Raw genomic sequence first — 19,908 nt, 5'->3', positions numbered from 1 at the left:
GAAATTGGCAGGCCTTCGCTGCTGGTTAGAACTGAAGATGGCTGTCCAGATGATGGGTTCAAAATGGCAGACAATTTAAAGTTGCTGCCAAAACAGAGAGAGCATTCAAAAGACACGTTGAAAATTATAGAACATGGAGAAGACATTCTGTGAATGACGTATGGTCTTGAACTGAGATATATCTGTCGTAAAATAAGTTGAAAAGTCTAAATCAGAGGACAAGTCATGATACCCTCGGTGTCCTTTGCAGAGAGCCATTTATAATGTTCATCTCTGCATCAGTAGCCACTGAAGACAACCAGGAGGGTCTCATTATTTTTCAACTTTTTTCACCAGTAGGCGCTCAATCTCATGGAGTTGTATTACTGATTTGGTGCACATTCTATGTATCCCTTAACTTTGTGTCCCTGGTGCAGACAGGCACATTGTCCTCAAATACAAAAGAAAAGGTTCGCACTTCAGTGCAAGTGCAAATTCCGACACGTCACACCTGCGGTGAAGAGTATCTGTGAAAAGCAGAGCCACAATTTCAACTGAGACTCTGCCTTTCACTTCCAGATGATCTGGCCTCGTTCGGAGGATGGGGCATAGAATCAACATGTGGGCGGGTACGGTGAGGGACGGTACACTACCTACAAGGGTATGCTTTGGGGATTCCGGGATGTCATGACCGCTCACATGGGGCACCTTTGGAGGGGTGCACAGTGTGCAATCTCTGCAGCACACAATCAGGGAAACTGCTGAGGCCTCTTTGCCTCTGTACCCACATCTCTATTATGGCACTGATGCAAAGGGTTTCCCCATTTGCATAGGACCATGCCCCTATACAAATGAGAGAATAACACCTTCCAATTGGCTTTGAGGCACTACTAAATTACAGACGGGACTATGCAAGCATCTGCAGCCCTTGCTGTAATACCAAAGTGCCCCAGGGGCACACAATCTGAAAGTTGACACACATTCTGGGCATAAAGACTGGTCTGAATTGTTTGAATCTGTAGGTGAACTAGTTTCTAACCATTAATAGATTTCTTTTGGTGAGGTTTGTCAGCCAGTTCAAACATATCCAGGTTTACAAATTGCTTATTAATGGAACTTATATTCTCATAGGGAGAGCCTGGCTCTGAAGGACCCCCAGGCAAAACAGGACCAGTCGGGGCTCAAGGTCCCTCAGGAAAACCGGGTCCAGAAGGTCTTCGGGGTATTCCTGGCCCAGTGGTGAGTGCTTAATTCATATTTAAAATATATTTTCTTCTAACATGAAGAGTATCTTGCACTTAACAAATATGTGTGATGTGTTTCCATAGGGAGAACAAGGTCTACCTGGTGCTTCAGGCCAGGATGGTCCACCTGGTCCTATGGTAAGTACAATTTCTCCCAGTATTGTCTTCCAGTAAACCCAGATTGCTGAAACATCTACCCAACATAATAGCGCATTTTAATTTAAGAATACAAAGAAACGTAACTGTTGAAGTTGCATGACATAGCAATTATGCAGCCTTAAAATAGTCTCCATCACCCCATTCCATTCCACCTCAAATGTAATTATTCACTGTAAAATGCTCTGGCTTGGAGCATTACCAATAACTAACAAAGGTTATGTCTGATTCACCAAGCCAAACTTTGCTACATTCCTAACCTTAAGGCGTCTACCTTGTTCCGTCTTCACTCACTCCCTTTGCTGGATAGAACACCCTCAAGAAATTCAGAGTCGGTGATGTCTTATTTCATCATGTGTGATAAATATTAGGGGTGGGCGGAATTTGCGGAATTAACCTTCGCAAATTATCGCGAGAATGTTTAAAATTATCGCAAACAAGCAGAAATATCGCGAAGATGCGGAAGGTTTTTTCCGGCATGTTCGCGCGATTTTCTGCATGGTTGCGGGTCGCCAACTTACCCATGTGGCTGCTTGCGGGCGCGGCCATCTTGTTTTGAGTTGTTCTCGCGGTGCATGATCGCGAGAAGAAAGACGTGATCGCGCGACGCATGACGTCACTGCGGGCGCGAACTGTCGCGAGACAGCGCAAATGGCTAAAAACAATACAACATCTCATGGAGAACGCGACCGGATCAAGAAAACTTGTCGGCGAACGCAGGGAATCAGGTAAGGCGATCGCGCGCGCGCGAGAATGTATCATTTTACAGCGCGAGCAAGAAACAAATTATCGCCAAGCTGCGGAAACCGGAATTTTTGACATCTTCGCGCTCTCCGCGGAACGCAAAAATGTCAAAATATCGCAATTTCCGCGAACGGAACGAAATTTTTGCCCAGGCCTAATAAATATCACACCAATGATTGGAACATTGGAGCAGCCTTTATGAGCTGCTGCTTCAACATTTCAGTGTCCTAATACACAGCCCCTGCCTTTCTCTTCCCCTGCCTCTCCAAAATATATTAATTAGGCAGAGGAAGAAGAAAGGCAGAGGCCATGCAGGAGGACACACGCAGCCTTCACCCTTCCCTCCATCTGCAGCTCAGTGGTACGAGGACTCCAGATGGAAGAAGGGGTGAATGCTTCTCAGCTCTTTGGTGTCCCTGGCTTGACTGAACTACAGAAAGCAGTCCAGCCAAGCCAGGGGAGAGCCAAGGGCTGACTTCAGCCCTTGTTCACAGATCTTGTTGCGATAGTTCAAAAGCTAACATCCATGGCCCTTCACACGGCTGTTAGTTGTAGAACATTCACAGCACCAGCTGTGATCAAATTCTGATTTCAACCCCCTCGGACTCCTTGAGGCATTTGTTTTACTAATTAGAACATTCTGCCCTGATGGGGCCGAATGTTCAAATAGCTTTATAGCCCGCCATGGTTGGGCTATACCAGCCGCTAAAGGCCTGCTCCCTTGTTAAAGGCCCATATCAAGTAGCAGTGAAACATTGATAGTGATGCTGCTGCGTGGAAACGTGCATATGGTTCCACGTCCTCAGACGTGGGTTCGATATGGAGATCTTTAGATCCAGCGAGTTATTGAGTGTCAGATTTTCACCTAAGACAAATGTGTGTGTCTTTTACATTCATTTAACAGCATGTAGCACCATGTCTGGATCTTTATATTTATGAAGCATAATAATAGCCATTTATCTTCATCTACCCATCTATCTGCATGCAATATCTGAATCTGTCGCTAACTATGTGCTTATCTGCACCTTTTTCAATTTACATTCACAATGCTAAGAAATGGGAACATGTGGTATAGTACGCTGAACACAAGTTATTACTATAATCCATATTTATTGACCTATCTTCTTAATATCCATCAAATGTGTCAACCCATAGCTTTATTAGTCTCTATCTGCATGAATGCATTTACAGCTATACTAATCTCTAGTGGTCTGCCTGTATATTTTTATACCTGCGCGTCTTTAAGTCTGTTTACCTCCGTCTTTCTGAATCTATCTATCAGTCTGCCTCTCTCTACATCACTTTTCTACTGTCTCTGTTTTTATTTATAAGGTTCCCTCCCTATAAACAATCTCCATTTAAGACATGAGCTGCCTTGTGTATGCCCACCTTGCTGATGGCTGAATAATTCCATATCATCTTTTAAAGTATTGAATTTTGATGAGACTCGGTGGCTACAGAACAGCATTGCATTTTCATCACATTAAATTAAACCATATTTCACCTACAGAATGAAAAAAGCATCGCATGATTATTTGGTTTAGTAGTTGACTTTTCCTTGAGTGAGGCATTTCTGTATCCATATATTTATATATAAATCAGACATTTTGGTGCTTAAAAACAATGCTTCATTGTTTTAATATTCCCCCTTCTTCATGAATTATGGATCTTTTCTGGTCTTTGTATTTAATTATTAGTCATTATGGAAATGAAAGCAGACTGCTAAGATTGATATTGTGTACTCGAGGAGATGAGACACCTTTGAATATGTGCCAAGGTCAGGAGGTTGCCATCACTTCAAACTTGTCCTCTTCCTGGAGTTGCCAACGTCTTTCTCCCATTAACCTCACACCCCTAACACTTTAGTATGAGGCACACAAAACGTACACTTTATAATTTCTTCTGTGCTTTCGCTAAACTTTTTGCTGCTAAGGTTTTTTAATGTTGTGAGTGAGTCCGCATTACATTGCGATTTCTTATTTAAGTACAGTGGCATTGCAGTTCATTTTCAGTTTTATTTGCACTGACTCCATACTTGGAGAAAAGTGTTGCATGTTACTTATTTGTCAATGTTGCAGTGGCTATTGGATTTATCAGGTTTTTTGATGAGTTTGTAGCTGGAGGAATTCTCACATTTGATTGTGGATTCATTGTTTTTAACACTGTGTATTGATGATACATATGTTTTTTAATCTCTCTGTATATATTTTGAATTGATGAGGATCCTAAAATATTAAAAGTATATTATAGAATTTATATTACGTTTTTGGTTTCTATTGGGTGCTGGTGATTGGGCCTTGAGTGGATGGAAGTAAGGAGTTTCTGTATGCTTTTAAAAAAGAGCCCAAAGGGATCTTGTCTTTGACAGAAGTCTCTATCTTGGTGTCCTGTCCCTTTGGCAAGTAGGACCACTCTCTCTGATTTTGGAATGTTGGATATAAATACATGGAGCAATATGTGGGAATATAAAGATGAATAACATGTGCCTTATATACTGACATTTCATTTTAATCTCTAAAATAAGTATTTCATGGCAGTGTTGAACACAGGGTCCCGATACATCCATAACTCACAAAATTGGGCTAACAGCCTAAGCTCCAAAGCCTCCCCTAATGATAACTATTTATTAAATCATGGTGTAAATATGGATAAGAAATGTTTTATGCACACCCAGTGTGATGCTATCACAAGGCAGGCTGATTACTTTTTATTGTTAAGGACGTATTGTCGTAGTTTTTGCTCTAAACGTAGGAGTCAGATAATGCCACACATCATAATAACAATCAAGTCAAGCAACAGCAATTGGGTTTAATATTGTTGTGACAGTATGCGGTATAGAAAGTTGTGAATTTCTGTAAGTCACAACTTTGCATCATTTTTTTAAACTTTGCTCGAGCAAATCAATCAAACTGAAAAAAAACAGCTTAAGTTTTACTTTGCAGCAGCAATAAACTATTCTTACTGCCACTCAAGTCTAATTAGGAAAATAGACAGACTGCTACTGCTTCAGGGCTGTTCAACCTGTCAGTCTTAGGATGGTCTTCCCCCAAACTCTTTGCCTTCAAGCTCCTATTTTTTATGAATTTGCTTTTGTTGGCTTTAGGACTCTGTTAACCAGTGCTGAAGTACTTGTGCTTGCTCTCTCACATGGTAAAGTTGGCTTACACCTGGTTTTAATTTACTTGTAAGTCCCTAATAAACTGGTATATCATATACCCGGGGCCTGTAAATTAAATGCTAGTAGTGGGCCTGCAACACTGATTGTGACACCCATTCAAGTAGCCCCTTAAAACATGGAAAAGGCCTGCCACTGCAGCCTGAATGCAGTTCTAAACTGCCAGTTCAACCTGGAAGTATAACTCCCTTGCCATGCCTTACACTCCCCCTTTATTTCATATGTCACCCCTAAGGTAGGCCCTAGGTATCCTATTAAGCAGGGTGCATTGCAATTAAAAAGATGGACAAGTACTTTTAAGTTTCAAATGTGATGGTAGAGAAAAACACCAAAATGTGCTTTTCTCTACTATGAGGCCTATCTCTGCCGTTTCATAACCTTTGGTTGACTTATTACATTTTTTTCCAGGGGTAGTTTTCTATAGCAAGAACGTGACCCAAAGGTATCAGAGTGCTTTACATGAGCACCAGTTGCATTACAAATGGACACATTCATTTTGTTAGGCATGGGGAGATTAAGTGATATGCTCAGAATCACATGATGCTGAGCATCCCATGCGAGACTTGAACCTAGTTCCCCAGCTTCTAGGTTTACCACTCTAGCCTTTAGGCCACAGCTAGTTTTTGAATGAGAACAGGTGAAGGTTTAAGGTTTGGTGTCTGAGTAATTGCATTTAAAATTCCTTTGTAATGAAAAACTCGGATTTTAAGATACAATTTTGAAAACACCACTTTTTGAAAGTTGCCATTTTCCTGCCCTAGCTATTTGGTGCCTGAAGCCTGTTCCTGGGTCAAATGACTGGGTACACTTGACAGTTTTTTCCTGCTAGAGAGCCATAGAATTCAAGGATTAGGCGTGCCTGGTTGGGCCATCACAGGCAGGATGGGTGTAATGGAGAGATGGGCATGATCCCACTTTCAACTGAATAGGCTGTGCCTTGCCTTCATGCAAAGGAGTTGTCACCCCTGCAATCTTCATGCAGACAGCCAGGGCAGGGGAATTTGGAAACATCAAGCACTTCAAAGGGAATTCTCCATAAACTTCTCCTACTTCAAAGAAGACCCACGTATAAAAATTGGACCCTCCGACTCACTCTTCAGTTCACTTTCTGGACCTGTGGAAGAAACCTCAGAGGACTTCCTGCTGCTGTGGCCTGCTGAGTACTTCAGAAGACGGCTTTGCTGTACCTGGAAGGACTGCTTTGCTGCCTAAAGCCTGCCTTAAACCTGAGAGGCCTGCTCTGTTGCTTGAGTCCTGTTTCACTTCTCAAACCTAGGACTACCAGAGTGACTTCAAGGGCTAGTTGGCTGGCTGTTCGACTGACCCTCTGTACTAAGATCAGCAGCACCTTGATACCCTCACATGTGATTAGCCACGCATTCCAAGTCATTATTGATTAATTTATTGAAGAAGGGTGGTCATCATTATGCTACAGACAGAACCAAATTCTGGATTCACAGAGAATAAAATGCTGAAGAATTTGATCTATCCATAAGACCTTGCTGTTTAAAGCAGCTGTGTCAACTTCCACCCAGCTTCTTTTTAGACAAAGCCATTCTAGGTTAAGATCAGGAAGCACAGATATTCTGTGGAGTTCTTGAAACAAATATAAAATTACCTCATAAAAACCTTAATTACGATCTCCCCTTACAATATGTACTCCAACCATCCTTCAAAAGGGACGCAACATTGATTTTTTGTCTGCAATGATTCTCTAGTTTTCAATTTTCAACATTTAGTGAGCCATACGTACTTTTTGTAGGAGGAGCAGTTTGTTCGCTTTTTTCCATTTGTTTAGCCTTACTTGACATCTTAAAATGAGTGCCCTGATGATCTCCAGAATGGTGGTAATAAGAACACTATAATCTGAGTTTTTCACCTTCAGACTTCACATGCGGATGCAGGTAATATCTCATAGTAAAAAGTTGAATGAAACAAAAATGGGGGAATTGGTGATAAATACTGATTCCTCCGTCTTATGCCCCACTAATTTGTAATGACGGGTAAGCACTCTTCCTTGGATTTCTGATTCCCACTGCATCAATAGATCAGGGTAGGTGGAATTCTCAGCCAAAAACTGTCCTTCTTGTACCGGGCACCTAAGGCTCTGATTACAAGTGAGGTGGAATTCCTTGCTGAGAATCCCAGCGATCAGAATTACTGTTATTTTCAATGATCTATACATGAAATTCCACCTATTACAAATTGGTCTCCTCAGAATGCAGATATGAAATTATCACGCAATATGCTGCATAGTAATCCTTATACCGAGGGACTAAACACACTCATTTATCACCTGCATTTAGCGGGTGGTAAATGTGTGCAGTGGCTTCTGTGTGGGGCAGGGTGGGAGGAAGAGAGGTAGGGAAAGTGGAGAGGGCAACTAGGAATAATAGTTCTAGCACTGGAGAGCATTTAAATTCCCCTTTAGCGAGAGAAAAGTGTTGGTTTGGTTGGTTGGTGAGGCAAGGCTTGGCTGCTGTTGCAGCCACAGCTTCATGTAGTTTTACTTGCTGGCATTGCAGGACAGTAAAATTGGTTATAGTGTGGGAACACTCATCAAGTCATATTATCAGACAGACCAGAATTCCATACAGTAATTCTGCTTGATTCGTAATCAGTGCTGTAGTGTTTTAATTGTTACATTCACATAACTGAATATTATATGACTTTTAAAGTGCATTTGTTATTTGTTTTGTTTGTAGGGTCCACCCGGCCTGCCTGGACTGAAGGGCGATCCAGGTACTAAAGGAGAGAAGGTAGGTAACTCTTTTATGTAAACTGTTAAATTTGATCAACCACTTTTGGAAAAGCCTTTAGGGCTGTATTTAATTTGCTGACATCTATAGAGCTAGCACATTATAGCAAGACCCACAGGAGAGAGGTTCATGGAACGCACAGTGAGGGCTATAGTTTCAAAGTAGTCCCGCAAGCACTTCTATAAAAGCACTCAAGCAGAAGTGGAAGAATACATCCATGCAGCCAATAAAATTAGGTGAGAGAAGCATAGTCCACTTGTCTGAGCCATGATCTGATCGACAAAGTCTCAAGCCAAAGGCGGAAAGAGGCCAGTCAAAGAAAACCAATAGTTAAAAGGGGTGGATTGAACTCCCGTTTATATATTTTTTTAACCTCAATTCCAATGGCTGTGCTGTAAAAACCCAAACCTAAAAAGCTTTTACTCGCTTTTCGTGTTCAGAAACAACATGGTATAGGCAAACTGATGTCAATGGGCAAGTTATGTTCACTTGTATTGTCAGTATACTTTGAAGACCATAAGCAAAACATGCTAGCAAGGAACCCGCGAAAGACATGTTTTCGCTTGAATAAATGAATACTGGGATACATGTACAACAAAATCAGTATTCATGTGAGCACTAAAGAAAAAAACTGAAAACTATTTATGACACTTGTTTTCTTGAACGAAGCTTTATTGAGGAATAATTTAGCTCTTCCGTTACTATTTATTCCTGAAAATATAAAATATTGAAATTCTTTTGCACTTTGAGAACGGCATGAGTGTTCATAAAGTCTGAGCCTTCCCTGATATCAGATATTATAACATCATTTTTCACAGCATGGCTGCAGGAGTCCGTGTAAAGAGTGCTAGCGTCATGTATATGTAATTATGGTGCTGCTTTTAGGAAGTCTGGCATACAGCCAGCTACCCAGATATGTTAGCAGAACAAAAGGGAGGCCTGAGCAGTTTTCTGAATAGGTAATCATGCTGTGCTATTCCAGAGCCATACTCTGCTTACTGAATGCTGGCTTTTTACAGTTTAGAACCCATAAAGAGAGGTGTTGTGCTAGAAGCAGAACACCACAAATGATATCTATGCAGAGAAATGAAAACTAATTAAACAGGCTTTGTGAGTAAGGGACAAGTTGTTTTCCACAATAATGTGCTTTTAGCAAGGACTCGGCGAGTAAATACTTAGTTATTTCTCCATGTAACTAGACTATGCAGAGCTAATAAAAAGTGGAATTTGAACTTTTCCTGCAAATGGGGGAGGTAGGTAGGTGTGTGTGTGTGTGTGTCTGTGTGTGCACACGAAGACACATGGAAACGTTTGCATTTCTTCATCACAGGCGTTATCCAGATGAGGTGTGGACAAACCTGTGCGTGAAGAAATGTAGGGTATTCTACAAGTGTATTAACTACAGATTTATGATTGTATGTGGCTGATATGTGTGTGCAAGAATATACACTACTGAACTGAAGAAAACATATAAATCAACTTTCATTGCAGAGAAACAAAGATCCTCTTTGCTAAACCATTATTCAAACTTGTCGCAATCCTTCCTTTTTCTAGGGACATCCAGGTTTGATTGGTCTGATTGGACCACCCGGTGAGCAGGGTGAAAAGGGTGACAGAGGACTTCCCGGTTTGCAGGGAGCACATGGTGCTAAAGGTGACGGTGTAAGTAAATCATACCTTGTTCCATTAATACTTAACTAAAATGCATATCTTTCAAGAAAATAGGATTATTTTATAATATGATTTAATAAATACAATAGTGAACTCTATCTATCAAGGACTAACTCTGTATCGACCAATTCGGACAGTCGGTTCTTCAGGGGTAAGGAAACTGATGACCTAGACTAGAATGTGTTGACATGGATTCATTTTGAGAGTTCTATTTCCCTGGAACAAAAGTAGTTCACGCTTGAAAGAATTGTACTGAGTGCTCAGATTGTCTCAACCACTCAATATGCTTAGAATGCTGGCACTAATTACAGTCACTGCTTGCATTCCAGCTTCTGTTGTTATATGAAGCAGATAGTGCCAGTCGGTGTATTTATTGGCTGGTGTGAAATGAGGCACCCTATCCTAGTAGTGTTAGCTGTATTAACAACTGTTAATCGCCTGTTCACATATTATGTCCCCTCACTTTTGACTCAGACCCATAATGTGGGGTGAGCCACTAGCAACTTACTGCAACTGCTGAGGAGTTACTTAATCACCATTAACACTGAGAGTAAAGGTCGTTAACACCTTCAACAAAGAGAAGTAACACTCTTTGCTCAAAACCCTTAATTACCTGGCAGTAGTCCTTCCTGGAGGTTACCAAGATTGAGTAGACTTTCTACGGCACTTTATGCCTCACAAAAAGTGTAACGATACTTTGTGGCATAGTAAATGAATTGTAAAACCACATATATGAAAAGGGAAAATTACTTTTCTTTATGATGTTGATGGAAATTACCCAACTGCTTATCTAGCCAGCACTTTGTGGAGCATTTTGTGTTCAACATTAAGCTTGGTATAGATTTTCATGAACTTCACAGTTTCTCTCCAATACCAAAAAATCTTACTGTCTCCTCAGATGCTAGACTCTTTAATGCGTACTTTTACAGACAACATGAAAAGATCACTGTCTTAATATATTTAACAGTTTTGATATAATTTCCAAAGAAATTTAAGTACATTTTCTTGTGTTTATCTTTATTTAGGGTATTGGTGGTGCAGCTGGCCCTCTTGGTCCACCAGGTCCTCCAGGTTTACCTGTAAGTAACCCCACAGATAATCATGTGAGTGTATTATACAATGAAAAGTTATAGCAACAGATTATTTTTTTTATATCTTTGTAGGGTCCTCAAGGTCCAAAAGGTGTAAAGGGATCAACAGTGAGTATTTTCAATTAGCAAAATGTATGCAATGCTTCTCGATGTTTAGGCACATGTTGGTTGACATTTATGAGTGATCGTAATATAATCTTTACATTGCTTGTAGGGTCCTTCCGGTCAAAAGGGTGATGGTGGCTTACCTGGTCCTCCTGGTCCTCCTGTAAGTATGAGAGTATGAAAACAGCCTTCTATGTGACAGTTGTGTTATTGGGCAACTAAGTGACATATTTTAGAATTTAATATTAATGTTGGTCTAAAAAAAGACAGCTCAACAAATAAAGCAGAAAAGCTTAGATTTGGGAATGTTTTAAGATGTAACAAATATACGGATTACGTTTCTAACAGTAATAATATAGTGTGAAAAAAAGGAAGATATTACACAAAGATAATGGAGAGTAAATATGGTAGGGCTATCTCACAAAAATTCAAAATGCTTGTGAATAGACCAGCTGAAATTTATGGTGAAAATGTAGCAATATTGAGAAGACCGGCTTTTAAATAATGAGGTCGGAAACTGATGTTCAGTGCAATAAAGTTATAGAAATTAGGAGCATAACAATGGACAATTTTGAAAAGAACCCAAAAACTATGAATAGCAATCAGTCAACAATACATTAGAAAAGAATGGTCTGTTCAGTTGTTGGTGGAGGACCACAATCTATTTAATGAACTTGGCTGAAATCAGCATTCCTGGAGGCAAGCATTTAATGGTGGATGCTTGGTTATTACTTACTTGGAAAATTATCGCTATCTATCTATCTATCTATCTATCTATCTATCTATCTATCTATCTATCTATCTATCTATCTATCTATCTATCTATCTATCTATCTATCTATCTATCTATCTATCTATCTATCTATCTATCTATCTATCTATCTATCTATCTATCTATCTATCTATCTATCTATCTATCTATCTATCTATCTATCTATCTATCTATCTATCTATCTATCCATCCATCCATCTATCTATCTATCTATCTATCTATCTATCTATCTATCTATCTATCTATCTATCTATCTATCTATCTATCTATCTATCTGTATATATATATACATATCCCCCCCCCCTCTCTCTCTCTCTCTCTCTCTATATATATATATATATATATATATATATATATATATATATATATATATATATATATATATATATATATATCGAGAATAGCAGACTGCTTGGACTGAATAACAAACAAACTCACTAGGAGCGTGACTAAAGAGTTACTTTTATTTAGCAGTTCCCGCCCCATGGTGATAGCAAGAATTAGGAGTCCATATGTCTCTTTCTTCCAGCAGGATTTTCTTCTTCAGGTATAGAGTTACCAGATCTAGGATTGCACCAGTCAGTGATTTCCCTTACCCAATCCTGTCTACTTTTCAACCCTATTTTCACCTTCTTTTGCAACTCTTTTGCTGTGCTTTAGTGTACCAAATTCTCAGAAGCCCTATATCCAAAATCCACATTTCTAACTCCTTCATCCATTGGAAGTCTCTCTCTCTCTCTCTTTCTTTCTCTCTTTCTCATTCTCTGTCCCTCCCTCTCTCTCTCCCCCTAAGCCATCCACCTATTTAGATTAGCTCCATCCCAAGCTAAGGGCCAAGAGCCACAAAGTGTCTAGGAAGAACCTGCGGATGAATTGGACAAAATCCTGTAAGTCTCATTTGGGCTCTCTGAGTCAAAAGAAGTAGTGGGAAGGCTGCACTTTTTCTGCAAACTGTTCCTGTTCCTATTCCCCTCTCAGATGGTTATTTCCTGTAAAGGGGCCAGTAATTGTAAGATCCCTGAAATCCTGAGCTCAGATGCCATGCTATTTCCCTTTGAGTAAAGGGTTGTTAAATACAGTCTGAAATATATATTGAGCCTCTGCAAGTAAGAAGAGTGACAAAACTGGTACTAAGCCAGTTTTGACTCAGGCAGCATAAAAAACTATTGCACTAAAGTTCTCACAAATCTGATTTCATCATTAAATTAGATTTTCAAAACAAAATAAACTGTGGTTCATTTCACTAATATTTTCCCAAGTCAAGATAAAAATTAAAGATATTTTATGTGCTTAGGACTGTTCATAGAGAAGCTAAACCTGCAGAGTGAAACCAACATGTGCACATTCAGTCATTGTGGGGACACGCTATATCAAATCTGTAGTGTGTTAATTTTTATACATTAAGCACTCAGCCCTATAGACTTACAAGTTACATTTTAGAGGTGACTTATACATAGATATAAAATAGTTTGTATTACATGTCAAAGACAATTTCCCTTTGATGCAAATACACACTGCAGCTCACATATGACATCTACTGTCCATGCCATTGGTACATTTTCTGTGCCATCTTTTATGGCCTTACAAAAATGTTAAGTATACCTATTGAGTAAAACCAATGTTAAAGTCAATATGCAAACACTATGGATCTGCATAGTAGTGTGACAGTGCAAAAAGTCATAATTCCATCAAACATAGTACCCAAAAAAGGATGGCCATACAGAAAAAGAAAAAAATCCTACAAATACCCACTTCTGGAATTAGGAATTAGGAACAAAAATAAAGCCTGTATTTTGCAAAAGGGACCAAATATTAAGCACTCACAAGACTCATTCAGAATTAAAATTTTTGCTAACACCACTACTGTACTGTTGTATTGCTATACCATTTCTTGACTTGACCCACATGAATCTTCACATGTAGTTCGATTGGACTTATTCACATCTCTTGTAAAGCTCTCTGATACCCTCGGGTCTAGCCAGTTCTATATAAAACTAAAGAAAACATATTATGCACATTTGATTTCTAAATCACAAAATCAAAAGACATTATGTGTCAAATCGACTAATGCATGGCATTTTAAATGCCCAAATTCCTTTTTAGGGTCCCCCTGGGGAAATTATCCAGCCTCTGCCTATCCAATCGCCAAAGAAAACAAGACGGTCTTCTGATGACATGCAGGCTGATGCAGCAGATAACATTCTTGATTATACTGATGACATGGAGGAGATCTTTGGCTCCCTGAACTCTCTGAAACAAGATATTGAGAGCATGAAATATCCAATGGGCACACAGAATAACCCAGCCAGGACATGCAAAGACTTGCAGCTTTGTCATCCAGAATTCCCAGACGGTATGTTGTTATCATTATATTAATTTGCATTTGGTTGGAGGTATTTTCATAGAGTGAACCTTGTTTTACATGACAGTGAGTGATCCCGATCAAAACAAACCAATTACCGTTCAGTGTAATATTTAATTGCTCAAAAATGCTGTTAGGTGGTTATTTCTGTTATTAATCAAAGACATTCCATGTTGGTTATCTTAGACAATTGATTACGCGTTTTCTAGATTATGGAGTCTATTATGCATAATCAGGCTTCTGGGTAGGCGATAGTGAAAAAGAGAGAGAGAGAAAGCACAGTTTAAAATAATTGTCTGGTTGTGTAGTAGCATATGTGGCTGTGCTGACATGTTTTTAGCTGTGTTTGTAGTGGTTCCTGCAAGGTTTTATGAAGCCAGTGGACAGCAAAGTTTCAGACTCAGATTTAAGTCTCAACTCTTTAACTAAAGTTCTGGGCCTCAGCAGATTGTCAAATCTGTTTGGTTCATATTGTCCCTCAAATGCTTACTTACCGAATCTTTTTTTGCTCAAAAGGCTATCTTTAACAAATTGAGTAAAATTCAATTGGTATCAACCCACAAATCGACTAGCATACAGCTCCATTGCTGACTTTTACTGAAAATTCTATGAATACATCCAATAAATACTTTCCGGTACTTCTGGTAAACACATCGCAAATATGAACTGGAATTAGTAAGAGGAAAATTGTCAGGATACTTTCTTGCTCTTCTTAACCTTCCAACGAGAATCTATGCCACACCTGTTGACATATCTAAATATTGCTCCCAAGTGGCCAGACGAATCACGCATAAAGCATTGTGTGTAGCTCATCAATCCTTCCACAGGACTAGACCACTCTTACTTCAACCAAAACTCCATCGCTCTCATCAAGCTAAAGAATTGTGCTCAAGGCTTGCCCCCTTAATGTCGGGACCTCCATTTAAAAAAATCGGTAGTGTCTCCTTCTTTGTCCAGTTAGTCAAATTTTGGAACGCTGTGCCTGCTCAAATAATGGGAATTGGGAACCATCTTCATTTCTTGGAACTATTAAAATATGGTTCTTTCCAATATTATAACCAGAAGATACAAAGATCCATACATTTAAATTGGTAAGTATGTATGGATATCTTTCCTCAGAGTCCTACACAACAATCATGTTTATGTATCATGATTTATGCCACATCATGATTGAAGCAAGTTTCTCAACCTCACTGTTAGAACCGGCGGTCTCTAGTTGGCAGAGGTATACACTTCTGACAAATAGGGACCAACCAACTCTAGTCAGGGAAAGGGGATTACACACTCAGATAACCCCTGCTACCCCCTTGGTAGCTTGGCAGAGCAGACAGGCTTATCTCAGAGGCCGTGTGTTAAGCATTTATGACCACATACAGTAATAAAGTGAATACACTACAGATGGACACGACACAGAAGTTATTATAAAAAAATAGTATTTTTATATAAGGCTTAGCACAAGACCAAATAACGACAAAAATATACCACAGTCTTAATAAATACTCTTTGGAAGGAAAATAATAGTTCAAGTAAGGTTTCTTCTTGGCAAATAGTTCTTTAGCAAAGTATTCTTCTGAGCACAGTTCTTTGGCAACAATGTAACCCCTACAGGAGTCACACGACGTCGAGTCTACAAGATTCCCAAGGTTCGGCGTCGACCGCGAGGAGCGCTACGTCGAGCCTGGAGTTGCAACAGACCCCACAAGTACAGTACCTTGAGAAACGAAGAAAACGATGATCCACGGCGTCGAGATGTCGGCGTCGAGGTCGGCGTCGATCGTGCCTCGGAGTCGGGTCAATCCGCAGCGGTGTCGAGGGATGTCGGGCCGGAGTAGCGCTCACAGCGTCGAGAAGGGCGTCGAGTCGATGCGGTCAGCAGCGGCGTCGGGACGGGGTCGCTTGGAGGTAGAGCCGATACTCACTCCTCACTGGCGTCGATACCGGCATCGAGACGGGGTCACTTGGAGCCGGGGCCGATACCCACTGCTCACTGGCGTTGCTGCTGGCGTCGAGACTGCAGATTTTCCCTTGTGTACTGGAAACAACACTTTCCAGCAATTCAGCAATTCAGTAGATGGTGAAGTCCTTTGGCCCTGTGACTTCAACAGGAGACTGGCACTCTTCCAGTCCTTGGAGATTTCCTAGCAAGTGTTCAGAGAGTACACACCAAGTTCCTCTCTCATTGTTCCTTGGCAAAAATAAAGAAGCAGCTTTCAGGTTCCTCTACATCAAAACAGCACTCTGGCAGAAAGGGGAGGCAAGTCCTTAGATCAGCAGGCTTCTTGTCCTTGGTACAGGTTTCCTTGTCAGAAGTGATCTGAGTTCTTGGTTCAGGGGTCCTTCTCTTATACCCCTTTTTCCCTTTGTTCCCTTTGTCCAAGCAGGGAGATTCCCACCAGCTCAGGTTTGTTGTGGGTGTTGCCAGGCAGAGGCACCTGGCCTATTCACTGAGCAGGGCAGAGTCCTCAGCCGCCCAGCAGGAGGCGGAGCCAGTATTGTCACAGGCAGGAGCAGGGCTATCAGTCGCCCAGCAGGAGGCGGAGCCAGTATTGTGTCAGGCAGGGCAGGCTACTCTTCCCTCACTCTATGTGTAAACGCCCCATTCACCCCACACTGACTCACTCAGACCTCTGGAGCCACCCAGCCCCTGACACACACACCAAACCAGCAGAGACCGGTAGATAGTTGGACAAGAAAATAGCCACTTTCTAAAAGTGCTATTTTCAAACATAGAATTTAAAAACCATCCATCCTAAAGGGTGTGTTATTAAATTCTGAGTTCAGGGATACTAAACTCGACATGCTACCATGCTCCCTGAGTCAGATAGATTATAATGGAGTTAATAATCAGTCTGCCCAGTCTGGCCTATTGGAGGCAGGTAGCCCTTCAATAGTGAAACACGAAAATGGCTGTAATTCACTATTAGGTCATGCCACACACATCAGGGCATGACCTACCTTTTACCACAATGCACCCTGCCCTAGGGCCTACCATAGAGGTGTCTGAAATGTGGCAAAGTGAAGGTTTAGAGACTGGTAAGTAGGTTTCCTTACCAAGTCGACATGGCAGTCAGGGACTGCACGCAGGCGCTGCGGTGGCAGGCCTGAGACACATTTTACACGCTGCTTCTGTGGGTGGCACAACCAGTGCTGCAAGCCCACCAGCAGCAGTTAACTTACACGCCCTTGGCACACGCAGTGCACTAGACTAGGGTCTGAACAGTAAGTCAACCAAGCCAATCATGGTAACACCAATCAATGTAACAATTTAACATAGGGAGCACTTGCACTGTGGCACTGATCAGCAGTGGCACAGTGCCCAAAGCAATAATCCAGCAAAAACATCGTAAACAGAGGAGGCAAACAGAAAAAAATGGAGGAGAGACTCATGCCAATGATGCCAGGTCTAACACGTGTCCCCTCCAGCTGAAATGTGGGGAGAACTACCCTTCACCCAGGGAGTCCTCATCACTAAGGCGGAAAAATCTGGACAGACCATCAGCATTGGCGTGATCTGTACCAGGGCGGTGTTCCACCGTAAAGTCCATCCCCTGTAGGGAAATGGACCACCACAACAGTTTTGGGTTCTCACCCCTCATCTGCATTAACCATCTGAGGGGCCTGTGGTCTGTCTGAACCCGGAAGTGAGTCCCAAACAGGTAGGGTCTTAGCTTCTTCAGCGCCCAGACCACAGCAAATGCCTCACGCTCTATCGCACTCCACCTTTGTTCCCTGGGAAGTAACCTCCGGCTGATGAAGGCTACAGGTAAGTCTCGGCCCTCCTCATTCATCTGTGCTAGAACAGCCCCCACACCATGCTCTGAAGCGTCTGTCTGGACAATGAATTCTTTTGAAAAGTCGGGTGCCTGGAGGACCGGTGCTGTACACATTGCAGTTTTCAGGGTGTCAAAGGCGTTCTGACAGGCGTCAGTCCAGATCACAAGTCTCGGCTGCTTCCTGGAAGTCAGCGAGGTCAAGGGGTGCACAATGTTGCCATACCCCTTGACAAACCTCCTGTAGTAACCCGTGAGACCCAAGAAGGCTCTCACCTGAGTCTGGGTTTTGGGCGGTTCTCAAGCCAGGATGGTATCTATCTTGGGTTGCAGGGGGGCCACCTTGCCGCTCCCTACTTGGTGCCCCAAGTACACCACTGAACCCTGCCCAATCTGGCACTTACTAGCCTTGATTGTGAGGCCTGCTCTGCGCAGGGCCAACAACACTTCCTGGAGGTGGCGCAAGTGTTCCTCCCAGCTGGCGCTGAACACTGCTATATCGTCCAGGTAGGCGGCGCTGAAATCTTCCAGCCCGGCCAATACCTGGTTAACCAACCTCTGGAATGTGGCAGGGGCATTCTTCATCCCAAAGGGCATCACACGGAACTGGTAGTGCCCATCTGGTGTGGAGAATGCAGACCTCTCTTTTGCCCCATCAGTCAAGGCGATCTGCCAGTACCCAGACGTTAGATCAAACGTACTAAGGTACCGGGCAGCCCCCAACCGATCGATGAGCTCATCAGCTCTGGGGATGGGGTGCGCGTCAGTCTTGGTGACCGAATTGAGTCCTCGGTAATCCACACAGAACCGAAGTTCTGGTGAAGCACCAGGCGCTGCAGCCTTTGGGACCAAGACCACTGGGCTGGCCCAAGGACTGCTAGAGGACTCAACCACCCCTAAGGCAAACATCTTGGAGACCTCCTCCTTGATATATGCTCTGACCTTTTCAGTCACCCTGTAGGCCTTGTGCCTCACAGGAGTGCTGTCCCCAGTGTCCACATCATGGACACACCACTGAGTGACACCAGGGTTTAAGGAGAACAGATCAGGGAATTGTACCAACAGATGGCGACAATCTTGCTGCTGCTCAGGGGTCAGTGTGTCAGAGAGGACAACACCATCCACTGACCCATCTTTTTCTTTTGCACACAGGAGGTCAGGAAGAGGCTCACTCTCCTCCTCCATCCCAGCATCTGTGGCAAGGAGCATGCCCACTTCGGACCTTTCTAAGTGGGGCTTTAACCGGTTGACATGCAGGACCCTTAAGGGGTTCCTGGGAGACTTCAAGTCCACCAAGTAGGTGACATCGCTCTTTTTCTCCACAACCTCAAATGGTCCGGTCCACCTGTCCTTGAGCGCACAAGGTTCCACAGGGGCCATGACCCAAACTTTCTGACCAGGTTGAAGCTCAACCAGAGTGGCATTCTGATCGTACCACCGCTTCATCTCTTCCTGGCTGGCCTCCAGATTTGCCTGAGCAAGATCTCTGAAGCGCCGAGTCTGGTTCCGAAAGGCCAGCATGTAACTATATACATCCTGGGGAGGTTTCCTGGGAGATTGCTCCCAGCCTTCTTTGACCAGACTCAAAGGTCCTCTTACCGGGTGACCATACAAGAGCTCAAAGGGGCTGAACCCTAGAGACTTTTGTGGCACCTCACGGTAAGCAAACAGCAGGCATGGCAAGAGGACGTCCCATTTACGCCTCATTGGTTCTTTAAGACCCATGATCATGCCTTTTAGCGTCCGGTTGAATCTCTCAACCAGCCCATTACCTTGAGGGTGGTAAGGAGTGGTAAACTTGTAGGTTACCCCACACTCCTTCCACAGAGACTTCATATAATTCGAAATGAAGTTGGTGCCCCGGTCTGACACCACCTCTCTGGGGAACCCCATGCGGGAGAAAACACCCATCAGTGCCCGTCCCACCACGGGGGCCGTCACTGTGCGGAGAGGGATGGCTTCCGGGTACCGGGTGGCATGGTCCACCAAGACCAGGATAAACCTGTTGCCCATGGCTGTCTTGGGGTCCAGTGGCCCCACAATGTCAATTCCCACTCGCTCAAAGGGGGTACTGACGACG

General features: G+C 42.5%; 1 protein-coding gene across 6 annotated transcripts in view; it reads left to right on the top strand.

Annotated features, from left to right (window-relative positions):
- Nucleotides 1–19,908, top strand: part of COL11A1 (collagen type XI alpha 1 chain) — a 407,114-nt gene that overhangs the window by 358,883 nt on the left and 28,323 nt on the right. For all 6 annotated transcript variants that reach the window (XM_085601921.1, XM_085601919.1, XM_085601916.1 and 3 more), the window contains 8 exons: nucleotides 1,111–1,218; nucleotides 1,308–1,361; nucleotides 8,004–8,057; nucleotides 9,612–9,719; nucleotides 10,754–10,807; nucleotides 10,892–10,927; nucleotides 11,034–11,087; nucleotides 13,800–14,049. In XM_085601921.1, the coding sequence (XP_085458047.1) occupies nucleotides 1,111–1,218; nucleotides 1,308–1,361; nucleotides 8,004–8,057; nucleotides 9,612–9,719; nucleotides 10,754–10,807; nucleotides 10,892–10,927; nucleotides 11,034–11,087; nucleotides 13,800–14,049 (718 nt within the window). The remainder of the gene's footprint in view (nucleotides 1–1,110; nucleotides 1,219–1,307; nucleotides 1,362–8,003; nucleotides 8,058–9,611; nucleotides 9,720–10,753; nucleotides 10,808–10,891; nucleotides 10,928–11,033; nucleotides 11,088–13,799; nucleotides 14,050–19,908) is intronic.

This window comes from Triturus cristatus, chromosome 4_2, assembly GCF_964204655.1.
Source record: "Triturus cristatus chromosome 4_2, aTriCri1.1, whole genome shotgun sequence".
In the NCBI taxonomy this organism is placed as follows: domain Eukaryota; kingdom Metazoa; phylum Chordata; class Amphibia; order Caudata; family Salamandridae; genus Triturus; species Triturus cristatus.
The sequence above is the reverse complement of the archived record's forward strand: the minus strand, read 5'-3'. Positions and strand labels throughout refer to the sequence as shown.